The sequence below is a fragment of the Zingiber officinale genome, chromosome 8A (genome assembly GCF_018446385.1).
Source record: "Zingiber officinale cultivar Zhangliang chromosome 8A, Zo_v1.1, whole genome shotgun sequence".
Classification (NCBI taxonomy): domain Eukaryota; kingdom Viridiplantae; phylum Streptophyta; class Magnoliopsida; order Zingiberales; family Zingiberaceae; genus Zingiber; species Zingiber officinale.
The window spans coordinates 7,143,948-7,160,498 of NC_056000.1; the positions used below are offsets into that span (position 1 = coordinate 7,143,948).

General features: G+C 35.6%; 2 protein-coding genes and 1 long non-coding RNA gene across 3 annotated transcripts; 2 read left to right on the top strand and 1 right to left on the bottom strand.

Annotated features, from left to right (window-relative positions):
- The first annotated feature begins 587 nt into the window (after positions 1-587).
- LOC122012178 lies at positions 588-3,592 on the top strand. The gene is made up of 4 exons (XR_006120155.1): positions 588-965; positions 1,053-1,233; positions 2,258-2,370; positions 3,242-3,592. It is a non-coding gene; the product is annotated as an uncharacterized LOC122012178 (long non-coding RNA).
- Positions 3,593-6,618: 3,026 nt separating this feature from the next.
- LOC122012179 (ubiquitin-like modifier-activating enzyme atg7) lies at positions 6,619-12,024 on the top strand. The gene is made up of 14 exons (XM_042568631.1): positions 6,619-6,878; positions 7,463-7,680; positions 7,912-8,103; positions 8,188-8,242; positions 8,361-8,452; positions 8,616-8,805; positions 8,904-8,994; positions 9,086-9,230; positions 9,310-9,468; positions 9,541-9,729; positions 10,242-10,406; positions 10,501-10,616; positions 10,836-10,992; positions 11,536-12,024. Exons 1-14 carry the CDS (start codon positions 6,674-6,676, stop codon positions 11,701-11,703), a joined length of 2,142 nt encoding a protein of 713 aa, XP_042424565.1. The 5' UTR covers positions 6,619-6,673; the 3' UTR covers positions 11,704-12,024.
- A 990-nt stretch (positions 12,025-13,014) lies between these two features.
- On the bottom strand, positions 13,015-16,018 carry LOC122012180 (truncated transcription factor CAULIFLOWER A-like). Its single transcript, XM_042568632.1, has 9 exons — positions 15,901-16,018; positions 15,642-15,833; positions 14,581-14,668; positions 14,398-14,459; positions 14,145-14,244; positions 13,991-14,032; positions 13,820-13,861; positions 13,443-13,564; positions 13,015-13,331 (listed from the first exon to the last, which is right to left on the bottom strand). The coding sequence occupies exons 2-9, from the start codon at positions 15,824-15,826 to the stop codon at positions 13,247-13,249; spliced, it is 726 nt and encodes a 241-aa protein (XP_042424566.1). The 5' UTR covers positions 15,827-15,833; positions 15,901-16,018; the 3' UTR covers positions 13,015-13,246.
- Positions 16,019-16,551: the final 533 nt, after the last annotated feature.

Here is a 16,551-nt window from a genome sequence, read left to right on the forward strand (position 1 = left end):
TTACAAAGAAAACTAAATTATTAATAATAATTATCATGCAACATATATTTACTAATAAATGATAAAACATGATATAATCAAAAGATGATTTTGTAATACTTAATTGTAAAATATTGAAAAAAATTTGAAATGTTGCAAGTCATGCAAATAAGTAACTAACTAATAGTTAATCGACAAATAGCCAACAAATCATAAAGAAACTATAAATTTAATTTCTTGGCATGTGAATAATTTTGATGGATATATCACTATAAGAAAATTGTGATTCTGCAACACTTAAAAGACAACGTTTTTTTTAAAACGCGTTGTCTTTTTTTTTTAACAACGCTTTTAGTGAAAAACGTTGTCTATTTCTTTATTTTCTTACTAATAGATAACGTTTTTTTAAAAACCATTGTCTATTAATGATTTTTGTGGGTCAAAGACAACGCTTCTTAAAAAACGTTATCTATTAGTCTTTTTTTTAATGTCTACGACAACGATTTTTAAAAAGTATTGTGTATTGTTAAGTTCTCATCTAAATCTAGAATAATACAAACCGTTAGATCAAGTAAAGAGTAGAAAACCCCCTAGTTTCACTCGCCCACCTATCTTCCAATCAAATACCTCCCGAACCCTTCTCCCAACTCCTCATCTCACGTCGGCCTTCTCCATCCAACCCCTCCTCTCACGCCCTCTCCTTCCAACTCCTCTCCGGCAAACCCCTCTCCGGCGAATCCCTCTCCGCGAACCACTCCTCCGAACTCCTCTCCGTCAAGACCGCGGGCAAAATTTCCTCACCTTATTCCTTCACCTCTTCATGCCATAATCTCTTCGCCACACTGTCCAATCTCTTTGGCCCCACCTTCCTCAAGCGGCAGATTTCGGCGCTGAGGCCATCGACCACGGAAGATCGACCCATCTCTCCGCCTCCTTCGCCCCCGACACAGAGGCAGTGTGACCACGACAGATCCCGATGTTTTCTGGTATGCTACTGTAACCCCAATGATTCCTCTGGTGGGTGGGGTTTGTGCATGCTGTGCCCTTCTTCTTTGATATGATTTTTCAAGCAGGTTTGTTTCAACTATGAGTGCAAGCTCTGCTTGACGCTACATAACAACGAGGGAAATTATCTGGCTCACACCCAGGGAAAGTGCCACCAGACTAACCTCGCCAAACGAGCTGCCCGCGAGACCAAGGAAGCACCGGCCCAGCCTCAGCCCCACAAGCGGAATGTCTCCCTTCGCAAGTCCGGTATCCCACTCTTTTCTCAGTCTCTGTGTATCATTTCATTCTGTTTGCAACGAGAAAATATTTTTACTGGAAAGATACAGTTTTGCCTCATAATTTTTGGCAATTTTATCCTCATCGTATTCATCAGAGGTAGGAGGTTTTATGTTTCTGAGATATTTACTGGACCTATCTAATTTGGGGTTATTCAAACTTTACACTATTGATTTTTCTTACCTGTAAAATATCATGTGTTGGCAGTCAAAGAGATTAACTATTCTCTTTGTCTGAAGACATTGATTAGATTAGATGATCTCTTCCAATATCTCACATGGTTGCATCTAATGAACCAAGAAGTTCTTGAGATAGAGTTTTGAGTGAATTAGATGAGTCTCTAAACTTTTATTTGAATTAAATAAGTAATCTTTTCTTGTGTCGGGTCCTTTTTGTACAAGTTGTTTTGTTTACAGTTTCTTTTCTTTTCTCTATTTCCGAGTAATTTATTTCTGCTCGAGGTATTTGTACTTTGACACTTTTATTATTTGTAAGTTGTATCCATGTTTTCTTTTATATAATGCTCAGTTAGATTAACATAGGGACATTGCAACTGATATATCTATATATTCTGGAACTCTATAAAATCAATTACTGGTGCTTGGTTGTTACATTGCACTATCCTTGCAGCTAAGATTGGGAGGCCAGGGTATAGGGTCACAAAGCAATTTAATTCAGTGGCAAAACAACGGTCTCTTCTGTTTCATGTTTCACATAGTACTTTTACAATATTTTGATTAATATTTCTGGTATTATGGAATTTTCTTGGTTCATCAGTTTGTTGACAAAACAACAAGTGTTTTTTTGCTCACATTAACATAATCCTGAGGGAATACTTTGCTCTACTTAATTTGCTATTTTAAATTTCTTTGAGAAAGTATGAAATATCATTTATGCCCACACAAAAATTATCATTAATGATTCATTTGGAGCCACTTTTAGGCAATTGTGTAGTTGGCTACATGTGGTAAGTGATCATAAATTTCCTTTGCAGTGCATTTCCACAGCTTGCCAACTTCAATTGGAGAGGGCTTCTTCAAGTGAAGAGTCGTTCACCATCGTCATGTCGAAGTGTGCGGCCACCAGCAGAGTTTTGTTTGAATGCTTGTATTGAACTTAATTCCCTATGTTTGAATTGCACTCATCTTGCTTTATTTGTTTCATGCATAGTAGGCGTTCGGTGAAATGTTTCTTCAAGTAGTTAGGTTTAATTTGATGCATTTTACTTAGCTTAATTCTTTCTTGTCTTATTCTTTCAATTTCTTTAAGTCCTCGTTCTTCATTTGAATGTCGTTAGGTTAGATTAGATTTCATTTCATGCTTTAGGTTTCATTCTATGTTTTACTTCATGTTGTCCTTCATGTTGAGTCATGTTTTATGTGAATGTTAAGTGCTTGTATTAATTTGACCTCCTATGTTTCAATTTGCATACATTATGATTTCATAATTGACTCATGCCCATCAAGTGGTTGATTAAATGTCTCTTCCATTATATAGGTTTTAGTTGATACAATTTCTTTAGTTTAATTCCATGTAATGCTTGTTAGTTTAGTGATTTATGTTCCTATGATGTTTGTTCTTTATTTGAATGCAATTAGTTTAGGTTTTGTTAAATGCTCTAGTTTTTGTTTCACTAGATGTTTACTTGATGTGCTTTTACTCTCCATGCTCTAGGTTAAATTGGATCAAAATCCATACTACGAACAAGTGAGTTTCCTACTTTCCCTTGCAAATTATTGACATGCATATATAGTTTGTCATTGGATGATTATCTCATATGTAATAATTCTTTTAAGAATTCAGTCTGCTCAAATTCTTGTTATCTTGAATCTGTTAGTTCTTTTATTTTTCTAGAAGTTGTGTAAGCATACTGAATTGATTTATATTTTGAATCTTATTTTTTCTATTATTTATATTTCATGTATATTATCTGATACTTGAATTTTCTTTGTTCATATATTCTTTTCTTTTCCCACAGCATGGATTTGCATCATTGATGGATATGGATGATTATAGGAGCAACAACTACATGCTATGTGGCACTACATCAAAACCTCAAAGGTGTGACCAAAAAGTACTTCGACGAAGAACTATTAAGAAGACTTTGGGATTTAAACGAGAAGATAGTTAAAGCCAATGAGTAAAGAACATTCAAGTCAAGAGGATAAGTAGCATCTATCAAGATTCTTTAAGTTCATGCAATAAGATGTAGTTGATAGGAATAGTTTTGAGTGTTTCCTAATTAACGTTTCTTTGTATGTAAGTAATTATGTGTGTTATAGAAGTGTAAGGATGATAATTTCTATATTGATCTTAGTTATTTATTTAATAATATGTTGTTAATTAAAATATATTTATTTTCATTTATCTTTTAGTTGTCTTTGGTATTAAAAGATAATAGTTTAAACTTCTTATCTTTTACTAAAAAAACAATGCTTTTTTATGCATTGTGAAATTGTTGGCTTTGCTAAAAAAGACAACACTTTTTATGCATTGTCTTTAACAAAGACAACACTTTTTATGTATCGTCTTTAACAAAGACAACACTTTTTATGTATCGTCTTTGTAAAAAATGATAACGCTTTTAAAGCGTTGCAAAAGCGTTGTCTTTACTACAAACGACAACGCTTTTAAAGTGTTGTCTTTGAGCAGACTTTTAACAACAGTGCTTTCAACAACGTTTTTTCAGCCACATAGACAACATTTTTAAAGCGTTGTCTTTGAGCAGACTTTTAACAACAGTGCTTTTAACAACACTTTTTCAGCCACATAGACAATGCTTTTAAAGCGTTGTAGAATCTCAATTTTCTTGCAGTGTGTAAAAAAATATAGAACTTTCATACTCATAACGTGTTGTGAAATTATGAAAGTAATTACATATGGAAAGAAAATATTATTAAACTTTTCTCTTTCCCTCTCTCTTTCTTACTTATTGAAATGAATATACACATATATTTATAGGTACATAATTGATCCTGTTTGAGAAGCTTGACAAGACGGAGATCCGAGAGAAAAAACCCACTGCTGATGGAGAATAATGCCTATGGAACGCCGATCCGAGAAACCCAAAGCGGATCCAAGAAGATGAAGCCCCCAGAATGTCCTCTCGATGCAAGATATCAATGACGATGAAGAGATCTGATCGAAGAACATCGGATTCGGAACTCCCAAGGCTTCCTGCGCACAAGAGACCAACCAACACTACCGTCAGTGACCTAATACCGGGGTGGGAATCCCTGGCTAGGCCCTCCGACGCTCAAGTCAGTGATCTCTCTTGATGTGGAAGAAAGAGGAAGAAGATGAACAGTAGTTAAGCAATTAGGGTTATGAATGTGCGCAATGATGTGAACTTACCTAGCCAACGGAGAGGATTCCCCTTTTTAATTATACCATTTTATATAACCTCCGTAGTCATGAAGTGGACCCCGGTTTGTTAGCGTTTGTTATGAGATGACGTAAGTTGTGTACTTGTGGTAAATGACTTTTAAGGAATATTTTTTGTACCCAGATGTACTTTTTTTGTCGTCTAGTACCTATAAAATAATCTGAAAACACATTTCCCGCCAAAGTATATATAACACCTGTTATACAATCATATACTGCAAATATCTCCATTAACTATTTTATTTAAAATATTTACTTCTATCCTGTTTCACAGGTCCTTTAAAGTGTTTCTATCGTTCCTACTTGCCCCTCATGTCTTTGCTATATTATAAATGACTTAATGTACCAATGTTCCTCGTATCAGTCGAAACTGGGCCTAGTTAGGTTTAATCAATTATTATTACCTCTCATGAGGCTTCTGAGGCAATGCTTGTCCGGGCTTCTTTATGTTTATTATTCTAGCTAGCCCTGGGCATGTTTTATCAAATATTATTTCAAGATATTAGGCAAATCGGTCAGTATTGACCTTCCTTCTTAAAGGCATGTTTCGGTCGATGCTAGTCTACTCACTCGAAAGTATCTCCCGGCCGATATTGGCCTTCTTCTTAAAGGTATGTTTCGATTGATACTAGTCTACTTACTTGGCAGTATATCCCGGCCGATATTGGCATGCTTCCTTTGAGGCATATGCTGATCGATATAGGTCTTCCTCCTTGGAGGCATATCTCGACCGGTATTGACCTACTTACTCGGAAGTATATCCCGGCCGATATTGGCCTACCCCCTGAGAGGTATATCTTGGTCGACACCGATCTAATCACTCGGAAGTATATCCTGGCCGATATTTGCTTGCTTCCTTTGAGGCATATGCTGATCGATATAGGCCTTCCTCCTTAGAGGCATATCTCGGCCGGTATTGGCTTACTTACTCGGAAGTATATCCCGGTTGATATTGGCCTGCTTCCTTTGAGGCCTATGCTGATCGATATAGGCCCTCCTCCTTGGAGACATATCTCGGCCGATATTGGCCTACTTACTTGGAAGTATAGCCCGACCGATATTGACCTATCTTCTCTGTTTGGTTATCTTCTTTTCCCTTCCTTATCAAGGACCCATGCAACCTAACCCATATCTCTTATCTTATCTTTTACTAAAAAAACAATGCTTTTTTATGCATTGCGAAATTGTTGTCTTTGCTAAAGAAAACAACACTTTTTATGCATTGTCTTTAACAAAGATAACACTTTTTATGTATTGTCTTTAACAAAGATAACATTTTTATGCGTTGTCTTTGTAAAAAATGATAACACTTTTAAAGCGTTGCAAAAGCGTTGTCTTTGCTACAAACGACAACGCTTTTAAAGTGTTGTCTTTGAGCAGACTTTTAACAACAGTGCTTTCAACAACGCTTTTTCAGCCACATAAACAACACTTTTAAAGCGTTGTCTTTGAGCAGACTTTTAATAACAATGCTTTTAATAACGTTTTTTCAGCCACATAGACAACGCTTTTAAAGCGTTGTAGAATCCCAATTTTCTTGTAGTGTGTAAAAAAATATAAAACTTTCATACTCATAACGTGTTGTGAAATTATGAAAGTAATTACATATAGAAAGAAAATATTATTAAACTTTTCTCTTTCCCTCTCTCTTTCTTATTTATTGAAATGAATATACACATATATTTATAGATACATAATCATCTTGAAACTCTTCATAAATTTACATAACTTAGGAGATTATTTAGAGACCATGGATTATGGAGATAAGAGAATTTATGACGTACTGGGGATTATAAGGATCCATATACTTTATTTTACAATAATTTTCAGTTTATTAACAATGTTAAAGAAAGATAATTATTTTATTTTGAAAATTATGAGAGAAAAATATGGTATATTTTGAATTATAGAATAAACGACGGTAAAATGAAATTTTCTCTGATTTTGAAAGAGTTAAATTGCTCCTTTATTATTTATCAGAATTCAGAAGGCGTGGTCTTCTTGAACAGTCGGACAACGAAAGGAGATGGCGTCGGAGACCTCATCGACGCCTTCTTCGTCTCGTGCGTCAGCGGAGCCGTCTTCTTCCTCATACACCGCCATCCGTGATCCTGGAAGAATCCTTCAATTCGATCCGTTTCAGAGCCTGGTGGATGAGGGTTTCTGGCATCGCCTCTCTTCCCTGAAGCTAGACTCCCTCGGCCTCGACCAATCCCCCATCTCTCTCACCGGTACAAGCTCTCTCTCTCTCTCTCTCTCTCTCTCTATGTTTTCTAAGTATATTCCTCTGCGGATCTGTGAAAATTATCCTCCATGGATCAACCTTACATTGTGTAGGATCATAACCGGGCTCTATATTGTGAATTCATCTATTTGGAAGATTAATCGGTTATAATAGAAATTGTTATCAGTTTCTCCTCATTTGCTGGGTAATTTATCTGCGCTGTTCTTTGCTTGGGCAATTTCTGTTTACCGCTCCTTTACCTGTATTTTTTGTTCTGCTGTTGCAAATGAGCTGAAAAATATTCCAAAATAACTTATCATTTGGACGTTCAGCATAAACCCAAATGAAATAAATATAACCCCGTAAAGTGGCATGATCAACTTGATGAGAAAGAAAGCTTGTTGCTCAACAAGGATCAGTACGAGTATTATGTTATAAATACTTATAAATATTTCTCTTGTGGGTTTCAAGTTTGAATTGCAATACTTTTTCACTTATACTAACAGATTGAGTCAAAATAATGTGCTAGATAACTAGATTGGATAACACTATCCCTTTGATGCGACATTAATCATCAGATTGCTTTGGTAGGTTTCTATGCACCCTGTTCACATTCTGAAGTATCAAATCGCTTGACACTTCTTGCGGAATCATTGCCGCCTGATCCTAAGCAGCTAGAATCACCACTCGAGAGAGTTCATGGTAATCGGAATAGATGTCCTGTTCCTGGAACTCTTTACAACATGAATACGTTGGAGAGCTTCAAAGCCCTTGACAGAGTATCTCTGCTCAAAATGGAGGCACAAAAGGTATTCTATTGATAAATTTGTATTCCATCAATAAGTTCATGATCTTTTTTGGCCTTCTACTTGTAATGTTGTCTAGCTATGTGAATGCTTTCATTATCAACTATGACATGCACTTTTTCTTTGAATTGTCATGATAACCTGTGATTTTCTTTTCATAATTATATCTGAAATAAATGGAGGAGAAAAATAAATCTCTTGTTCACGTGCTAATTGCATGCTATATCCATTCAGATATGGGATGATATACATTCTGGGAAGGTAGAGGAGGATAGTGCTGTGCTTTTGAGATTTCTTGTCATCTCATTTGCTGATCTGAAGAAGTGGAACTTCCTTCACTGGTTTGCATTCCCTGCTGTGGTTCTTGATCCCCCAGCAATGATACTCAATATTCAATCAGCAAAAGATGCACTCAATCAGGATGAGGTATAATGATTTATAGAGTGTTTCGTTGTACTTTCAAAACATATCAAGGTGGCACACCTTAATTCTGTAATTTTAATATAACAGGGACAATCCTTGTCTGCGGTAATGAATGAATGGCGCAATTCAAGCTTAACAACAGGTCTGTGTTTTGAGTTCTTTTCCAATTTGGTTAGTCTGTTTCCTATTTGAACTGGTTTTAGTTAGGAGAATATAAGTCCTGTGTTCTGGTGACATGCCATTCTCCATTCATTATACAGATGTGCCATTCTTCTTGATCATCATATCTTCATCACATGCCACTGTTAGGCACTTGAAGGATTGGGAAGCTTGTCAACATGATGGTCAAAAGGTTTGTAATTCGGAAAATTTCTATTTTTGATTTTATTATGTTATCAGTGGTTGAAAGTTGGCTACATAGAGAGTGGATGTTATCTTATTTATAAAAATTTCTTTAGCGAAGTTTTGAGCTGAATCATTGTCTAACTATCCTGTTCAATTTTGTATTGATCTAGTTGTTATTTGGATTTTATGATCCAAGTTGTCGTGCAACTAACCCTGGATGGCCTCTTCGCAATTATCTTGCTTTCATTAGTTTGAGATATAACATTGGGAAAATCCAATTCTTTTGCTACCGTGAGAAGCATGGTTTTGCTGATTTAGGTTTATCTCTTGTTGGCGAAGCTGCGGTCTCACCGCCACAAGGTAGATGAATCAGTATCACATGATTATTTGTGGATGCTACAAGTAAGCCTATGTTTTCCTGTTTGCTTGAATGACCAATACCTTTATTGTTCTTGTAGACTGGAGAGAACCACAGAATATTCCCAAAGCTGTAGGCTGGCAGCCAAAGCCCAAAAATATAAGGCTTGCAGAATCTATGGATCCAGAGAGGTGATTCTTAATTGAGGGAACATCGAACTCACAATTAAATTAAAGAGTTATAACCATGCAAAGATGCTGAATTTTCCTTCTATATCTGCAGGTTGGCTGTATCAGCTGCGGATTTGAACTTGAAATTGATGAGATGGCGTACTTTACCATCTTTGGATTTAAATATTTTGTCTAATGTTAAATGTCTACTTCTAGGTGCCGGTACTCTTGGTTGTCAGGTTGCCCGTATGCTTATGGTCAGTAGTTTCTGCTGTGGTTGACTGTTAAGAGTATATTTCTTACCCTGTTCAGTTAATTATGTTATTCTTATGGTAGGCCTGGGGTGTGAGGAAGATGACACTAGTAGATAGTGGCAAAGTAGCCATGTCTAATCCAGTGAGACAATCTTTATATACATTTGATGACTGCCTTAATGGTGGCAGTTTTAAAGCCGTTGCAGCTGCATCAAGTTTAAAACAGATATTTCCAGCTATGGTGGGCCTTTTAATGGGTTAGCTTTGCTGATACAGTGATATCATATCCCTAATTGACTACCATAACTTGCAGGAAGCAGAAGGTATACAACTTTCAATACCAATGCCTGGACATCCTATACTTGCCAATGAAGTAGATCGTGTTCATGAAGACTGCAAGCAACTCTGGGACTTGATTTCTTCCCATGATGTGACATTTTTGTTGACAGACACAAGAGAAAGCAGATGGCTCCCAACACTGCTTTGTGCAAGTGAGAACAAAGTGAGTTGTTCTGTCATATTGCAAGAAAGATTGGTGTCGATCATTATGATAATCTAGTAGCTGCAATCATCTTGGGATTTTATGTCGTCAGTTTGTCTTTTTTTTGTGTCCAAAAACAAACAAAAAAAAACCTGTATCACAAATATAATAAACTGAACATCATTCAATTTAATTTTCAGCTCCTTTCATTGTGAGTATATATTGTTGGTGAAAGATAGGGACTTAAGTTAGTTCCTCATATGTAGCTCTGAATGTGTCTTTGATGCTACTGCATGGGTTTCTACATTAGCCTTTAAGCAAAAACCTTTTGTAGAAGAAAAAGTTAGGAGAAAGCATTACAAATTCACTGCAGCATGTAAAACAACTTGGTCAAAATTGAAGTAATGATAAAAGCATTTCAAAAAATCTTGTTCTAATCTTTAGTCCCAGTTGCTAATCAGATAGAGTGCTTCATTAGAATGAAAAGATGATTACCGCTAACATCTAGGCTTCTTTTTTGTTTCATTTTATAGGTTGCTATTACTGCAGCTTTGGGTTTTGATAGTTACCTGGTCATGCGCCATGGATCTGGTCCATTTATCACTGTATCAGATCAGACAGACAACCCATCTGCCCTAGATGATGGCGTGCAGCGGTTGGGGTGTTACTTCTGTAGTGATGTTGTTGCACCTATTGATGTAATTCTCATCATTTATATCTTCTGAAGATGCTCATTCGTAGATAATTATCATAGTGCTCTTTGCTTGCTGAAATTAATCACTATCTGTGCAGTCAACATCAAATCGCACATTAGACCAACAATGTACTGTTACACGCCCTGGGCTTGCACCCATAGCATCTGCCCTGGCAGTGGAGCTTTTGGTTGGACTTTTACATCATCCAAATGGGTAATTTTCTCAAAATAGTACTGGAATAGGATAAGAGAAAAAAAAAAACAATATTTCATATTGCTTCTGTATTATTTGATCAGTTTGTTCATCATTTATTTAATTTTCCAGAGTAATGTGATGCAAGTAGTGTACCAAAATGAGACATAAGTCAACCCTGCTGTTCTCGTGTTTTTTCAGAGTGGTGATGAATCATTTCTTTGTGTCCTTTTTTTCCAGGATACATGCACCGGGTGAGATTGCCAACTCCATTATGAGCTCCAGTAAGGAACCACTTGGTATTTTGCCGCATCAAATTCGAGGTTCACTTCCTCAGTACTCCCAACTGACACTCCTTGGCCACTCATCTAATAGCTGCACAGCTTGTTCTAGTACCGTGAGTATTTTCCTTGTTCTAGCTGTTTTGTTTTATTTCACCATGTCACTAAATCGTCATAGACATTTCCAGTTTGGTTATCAATATTGGGCAAACAATTAGTTGACTAGGGATTAGGAAGTGTGAATAAAAGTGAAAAGAAAATTCCTTTGCTGTTAAAATGTAAATGCATAATAGTTTTGATATTATGCATGGTGAGTTCTAGTAAATGCCAACTGACAGACTACAAATTGTATAGAAGGGGACCTCTCATTAGCAAATCCTAAGGGTTCCTCCTCAACTGTACAACTAGATCTATTTTTAATCTAGGCGGCTTACTAAAATCTGGGTTTGAGTTTTTGGGATCACTTCATCAATGGCATGAAAAATTGTCTGGATCATGTGTGGGTTGGAAGGAATTTGTCGTAACATTTGCGATAGAGGTTACTCCCGTAGGATTTGCATTCAAATGAGGGATTGCACAAGCTCATACATGACCTTGTTGTATTCAATTTATGCTTTTAGACAGTTTGTATTTTTGACATGTTTCCCCTGCTTCTGCAGGTGGTGTTAGAGTTCAAGAGGCGAGGCATCGAGTTTGTACTGCAAGCTATTAACCATCCCACTTACTTGGAGGATTTAACTGGACTAACAGAGTTAATGGAATCTGCCAAGTCTTTCAATTTGGACTGGGATAAAGAAACTAGTGATGACGATGATGCTGATCTCTAACTTCACTCAAAATTTCATCTTCCAGTAATAACTTAATCAACTAAATCATCTTCATCCCAAGGATCTCTATCAAGAACATTGCTGGTGTTTTTTTACTTAGCCACATTGTTTAATTTATAGATTTGCCAGTGTACAAACTGATTATTAACTGGTTTACAAAAACATACAAATTCTTTGGTTACCGACAAAGGTATAGATCATCTTGAGGGTGTATGAACTAAAATATTTAGTGCTTTAGAGCTATATTCTTCTTTTGCTCTTCTTATTTGTAATATCTGTACTCGGAACGTTCCAAATTGTCAATTTTTCCCTCTTCTTTTATGCGTTTTGTCCTGTTTCTTTAGTGATAATTGAACTAACCATTCTCTAGAAACAGACATCATGAGTGAAGTTCACTGGCTATTTTTGCACAAATCTATTTTCCAAAAAACCTACATGAGCACGAAGAAAAAATACACTATGCTTCAATGTCTTTCAAATGTGAGGGTTCAGGCTTGTGTCATTTTCCATCTGGGCCTACAGTGCCTGAATCCAGCATTGCTCAGACAGTTACTGAGCACTTGCAATTTGGTCAATAAAGTGAAGTTGGAGCCCTGAAGCAGTTGGTTCATATAAAAGTATTGTTATTAATAGATTTGAGGTCGAATCTCAACAGTTGAGGAATATTTTACTAGTTGTCTCAACTTCTCCTTTCATGTGTTGTTATTACTTGGCAAAATTCTTTGTGATTTCTCTCCTCTCTAAGACAGAGCTCACTCTTGAGGAACCTCCGCGACCAAATAAAGTGAAGTTGGAAGAAAGCAAATATAAGTGAGAAAAAGTCTGTTTTTTCCCCCTTAATTATGCATAATTTTTGTATGAGGGAGAAAAATAAAAAGAAAATAAGTGTTAGAAAATAATTTCAACGACATTTATTCATTTTGTTTGACAGAAAAGCTAAACAAAAGAACAGGGGAAACAAATCATTGCTCACATATTGTTTGCACTCGATTTGGACATAAACTCATTTTACCTACAACTGAATTTAAAATTTAAAATTATTTCCTTTTTTCAAATATATTTTTATTTATATTTTTTAATGTCTATTTTTGCCAAATGAAAATTTTGAAATATAAAACTTTCCTTTTCTCTAAAAATAGGCGCATAAAGATATCTTATAATTGTATTAATCAATTTTTGCCCCCCTCCCAACGGAATAACTTTCTCCTTCACGGGAGTAAACAGTGCCCATGAACACAGCATCCGCATGTTCCCACGGATGCTTCCAGCTCAGTTGCCATTTTCTTCAAAAGCCATCTGGAGACAAAGTTCTGAATCCCAACAGATTATTAAGATAACTCAAATGTACTTTACAAAACTTACACCAAAAACAATATTAAGTTTACGGACTAAACTCTGATCGACACCTTTTCTTATCTTGATATTTGTACAATATGATCTTTTTTACATACATGCACACCATGAAGAAACGTTTATATGAACCTTTATTGTCCTTTCTCATATGTTTAAATATGGTCTATATACATAGTTTGGGATCAAGATTTCACATCCATTGCCTGACAAATTCTTCAACATCTTCCGCCATCCCAGTAAATTCACCATTCAGAAGGCCCATGGAGGGATTGGATCTACAAATAATCAACATTAAAAAGTGGAACTCAAGTACTCAAAAATTTGAATTTATGATCTCAGAAGGGAGGATTAAGATGTAAAATTCTCACTAATTAATTGAGCATTACCCAATTTCCACGGGAGGATCACCTTCGAGAGGTTGAAACTCCAATTGATCAGCATCCATATAGTTGTTATCACCCTCTTGCATTGAGCTATCGAGGAAATCATCGGCAACTATTTCTTGCAACTGACAACAAAAATGAAAAAAGAAAAGAAAAAGGATCCCTCATTTTGACATTAAATGTAGACAGAAATTAAAGTGCGACTTTTTCATATTCTTCTGTTTTTGTCATATAAATAGGACGTTCAGAGCAAGTAATATTTAATCAAATTTTTAGCATCTGATGCATTCAGTAAAGTCATGAACAAAATTATTACCATGAAAAATAATTATTAATAAATGGATAACAAATATTTTGAAATCAGAAACTTCATGTACTACCTTCTTTCTCAGGGTTATGTTAGATTCTTGCAACATGTTTTCCTGCATACATTGAGAAGTGGTGAGGTCACACAGTATATGTATCTTGTGGCAAAAAAAAACAAAAAAAAACAAACACAGTATATGTATCTAGATTAAATGTAAGCAGCATTAATCTGGACTGTAAAATACCTTACATTTAAGCTCAGATATCTGATTAGTAATTACTTGGCTCTGCAAGGCAAGAAAAACAGTGAAGTTACACATTAAATATAATTAAAATGAGAATTTTCTATTTATATTTCTAATTGAGCAATACCGAATTTATATATGTATGCACACAAACCTTTCTTGATCTGATATGGCTTAAAGATACTTCAATTTGATTCTCAAGTTGATCAAGCTCTTTATCGTTTAGGGACAGTAGATCTTCACCAAGCAAGTTTCTGAATATTGACATGGGTAATTAAATAGCAGATAATCTTAAATATTTAATAAAACGTTTCTCCAGCAATATGAATACTACAATAAATCTGCATAAACAAAAAAATATTAAATTCATGAAGGAAAATTAAATTAAAATTTAAAGAAATCAAGACCTCTGAGAACGTTGTAGAAACTCAACTCGTGTTTTCAGCCTCAAGAATTCTTGATAATTATCCTGTTTTTAAGAAACAACAATCAATTTATGATACAGGGAATAGAAATTAAGAGTCACTAATGAAGGGAATGCATATGAAAGCATAATATTACAAAAGAGGGGGTGGAGTTAATTAATTTACCTGTATCTCATTATTTGATGAGACCAAGGATTCTGAAGGAATATCATTATGGCTACACCTTCGATACCGTTCAATTATTTTAAGCAAACTGGTTCAAAGTGACAAACAGTAACCAGAATGTTAAAGAATTTATAATTAAGGGAGAAAATCTTTTGTGATAAAAATGCACCGGTAATTATTTTAAGAAGTATGTAGATGGCTTAAATAAAAAGCGGATGCACTAATGCACATAATGAACAGAACATATACCTATGTAATCTACAGAATGAATTTACATTAGATAGAAAAAGAATAAACAAACAAAATCGGAAACACACGGTCTATAAAATGATTGCATATATGAGGATTTAACAACAAATAAATATGATCTGAGTAACAAATGTACAAGTGCTTAATTATGATGCCCCTTCATAACTCATAAGCCTAAGACGATCTTTATGGAATTGCATGCGAAGTAGGATGGTTCACAGTTTAGAGGGTTAATTTTTAGTCAAAAACTTATGTGAGTTATCTTGTAGGTCATCCGAGAGTTTTTTCTTTCTTTAATTAATAAAACATGATTGTGATTTAATAAATTGAGTTTTTAAATATTAGTCTATATGAATGCTTTTGAATTTGATTACATATTGATTTTTTTTCCATCTTCTATTTCATATTTCTTTACTGTTTCAAGATTAAAATTGAGAATGTAAAAAAAATGATAACCAGAATGAAACAGATGCAATATGTAAAAAAAAAAAAAAAAAAAAAAAAAAAGGATTTTTAATTAAGCCTTAATAGCATCGGTGTCTCCTTTATATCTTTTCTTTGTTTATTTATCTTTCTTGTTTTATCTAACGCCTTGGATCATGAACAACACCCAACCCTATTTATCACCACCATGAATCAATGCAGCAAAATAAAGATACAGTTTAAGACGATCCTGAAAGACGGATATATTCGAGATGGTGAATCAGAGATTTGAAAAGAAAAAAAAAAACGCTATAGTTACGGAATTAGGCATCGAAAACTGAATTAAAAAAAAAAAAAACCCTAGAGGGTGGAAATTGAATTACAAAAACCTGGAGGCGGTGGAGAAGTCGAAGAGCTTGCCGCGGCTGGAGAAGATGATGAGGGAGAGTTCGACGTCGCAGAGAACAGAGAGCTCGTAGGCCTTCTTCAGCAGCCCGGCCTTCCTCTTGGAGAAGGTCACCTGCCTATTGATCTTGTTCTCTATTCTCCTCACCTCAACCCTCCCCCGCCCCATCCTCAACCTTTAGCAATCAGACGATTAAGAAGAATGAAAAGAGGAAACGAGAGGTTTTGAAGATGACCGTGTACCCAGCAAGCGAAGTGGCCGAGAAGGAGAAAATGAAGCACGGAGAGCCCTTTATGCCTGCAATTTTAGGGTTTTAGCAGGCAGACATACTTCGTTATTCTCGCACTGCACTCGATCTCTCTGCTTCAGAAGAAGAAGGAGACCCCTTTATGCTAATTGGAAGACGTGATTTTCAAATAAAGTATATTCGAAATGTAATTTTACCAAACTGCCCTCTTATATAATATAAACCCATAAGCATGGAAAGATCTCAAAACAGATGACAATACAACTGAATTATGAGCCTGGCCAAACGAGGAAGAAAGCTTAAAGATGAACAAGAATACGCAATCATCTCACATGGGACTGAGCCAAGAGGCTAGGAATAAGATGTTTGAAACAAAATCCAGCATTCATCTGTTTGTTCCAATTCGATCGTCCCGCTGGTGAGAAAAATGTGGCATGACTGATCTGCCTTTTGATCTTCGTGTCCGCCACCAAGGCGGCGTCAAAATGGCATGGAAAAGTTGCTTATACAGCGATTGCATTTCAGTCTGCATCAAGCAACTGCAGCCATTGAGGAGGATGAGAAAAGGCAGAATGATGGCAACTGAAGGACCAAAACGTTCCAGAAAACTAAGTTGAATGCGCTGTCACTTAATTTGTTCTTATCT

Bases quoted from the DNA above. Each gene is read 5' to 3' on its own strand.
- LOC122012180 (XM_042568632.1), bottom strand. From the start codon at position 15,826: ATGGGGCGGGGGAGGGTTGAGGTGAGGAGAATAGAGAACAAGATCAAT. The intron at 14,669-15,641 runs GTTTTTGTAATT...ACTTTGAACCAG, and splicing joins GACTTCTCCACCGCCTCCAG to TTTGCTTAAAATAATTGAAC. The intron at 14,460-14,580 runs GTAAATTAATTA...TCTTAAAAACAG, and splicing joins CATCAAATAATGAGATACAG to GATAATTATCAAGAATTCTT.
- LOC122012179 (XM_042568631.1), top strand. From the start codon at position 6,674: ATGGCGTCGGAGACCTCATCGACGCCTTCTTCGTCTCGTGCGTCAGCG. The intron at 8,806-8,903 runs GTAGATGAATCA...TTGTTCTTGTAG, and splicing joins TGCGGTCTCACCGCCACAAG to ACTGGAGAGAACCACAGAAT. The intron at 10,407-10,500 runs GTAATTCTCATC...CTATCTGTGCAG, and splicing joins ATGTTGTTGCACCTATTGAT to TCAACATCAAATCGCACATT.